Here is a 955-nt window from a genome sequence, read left to right as displayed (position 1 = left end):
TTATATATAATGTCTATATATGCATTGTATTCAAATGCTAGTCGAAACTAAGATATTACAATGTGTTTGTAGAGGCACATACTCACTGAACAATCAATACCTTGCTGGCCGCATAGTGCAAGAGACTGTACCCCCAATCATCCGTTTCATTCACATTGAATCCATTTTCTAGCAGATGGATAACGGGGTTGGTTTCATTGCACAGCACCGCATTGATGATGCTTTCGTCGAATTGAGGCATACTAACTGTGCTATGGCTCTGGTGACATCGTATTACAGAGTCCGACACCCTCACTTTATTTCAAATAATACTCGAAGTAAACTTAAATATGTATTTACAATCCCACAAACTGTATCCTGTAAACGGTCTCTCCAGAGTCCAGAGTCCAGTCTCCTCTGTCCGAGGGTTATCAAAACCATCGGAGAGGATGTTCGGTACCCTATTTGGCGGTCATTTGGATATTCACGTGCCCTTCTCTTATCAGGGTATTATCATAATCAGCCAAGATCCGGTTGTCCTCTAATAGTGCGTGGACTAAAGACGCTAAGCATATAAATATATACGTCTACATATATATAGTAAATATTTATTACCGGTTGCGACTGTTTAATACCTGTACAGCGTTATTTTTACAAGCAACCGCCAGCACTCACTTCAAAACCCAGCTCGGAAGTCAACGTACGTAGGTCTCCAACATGGCGACTCACAAGCATAAGCGGGCCGGCAATTCGGACGAGCCTAAAAAGTCGATTAAACTTCCTCTGTCACTACTGGAAAACAACGTGAGTGCAGACACACCCAGTGGAAGCACTGGCGGACTTGCCGTGGCCAAGAAGCAAAAGGTACGTAGATGCGATTATACGTCCTAATTATGGTTTCAACTACAATTTCGTTAGGAGTGAAGTTCCTAGATTTAATCCAAGACACGTACGAACAGTTTGAGTCAATTTATAT

The 955-nt window shown here is 42.0% G+C and overlaps 1 protein-coding gene across 1 annotated transcript in view; it reads right to left on the bottom strand.

Annotated features, from left to right (window-relative positions):
• Nucleotides 1-291, bottom strand: part of SARC_00260 (hypothetical protein) — a 3,870-nt gene extending 3,579 nt beyond the window's left edge. The window contains exon 1 of the mRNA XM_014306056.1: nt 101-291. Within this exon, the coding sequence (XP_014161531.1) occupies nt 101-241 (141 nt within the window). The 5' untranslated portion in view covers nt 242-291. The remainder of the gene's footprint in view (nt 1-100) is intronic.
• Nucleotides 292-955: the final 664 nt, after the last annotated feature.

This window comes from Sphaeroforma arctica (genome assembly GCF_001186125.1).
Source record: "Sphaeroforma arctica JP610 unplaced genomic scaffold supercont1.7, whole genome shotgun sequence".
Classification (NCBI taxonomy): Eukaryota; class Ichthyosporea; order Ichthyophonida; genus Sphaeroforma; species Sphaeroforma arctica.
Note: the sequence above shows the minus strand (reverse complement) of the source record. Positions and strands in the feature narration are given on the sequence as shown.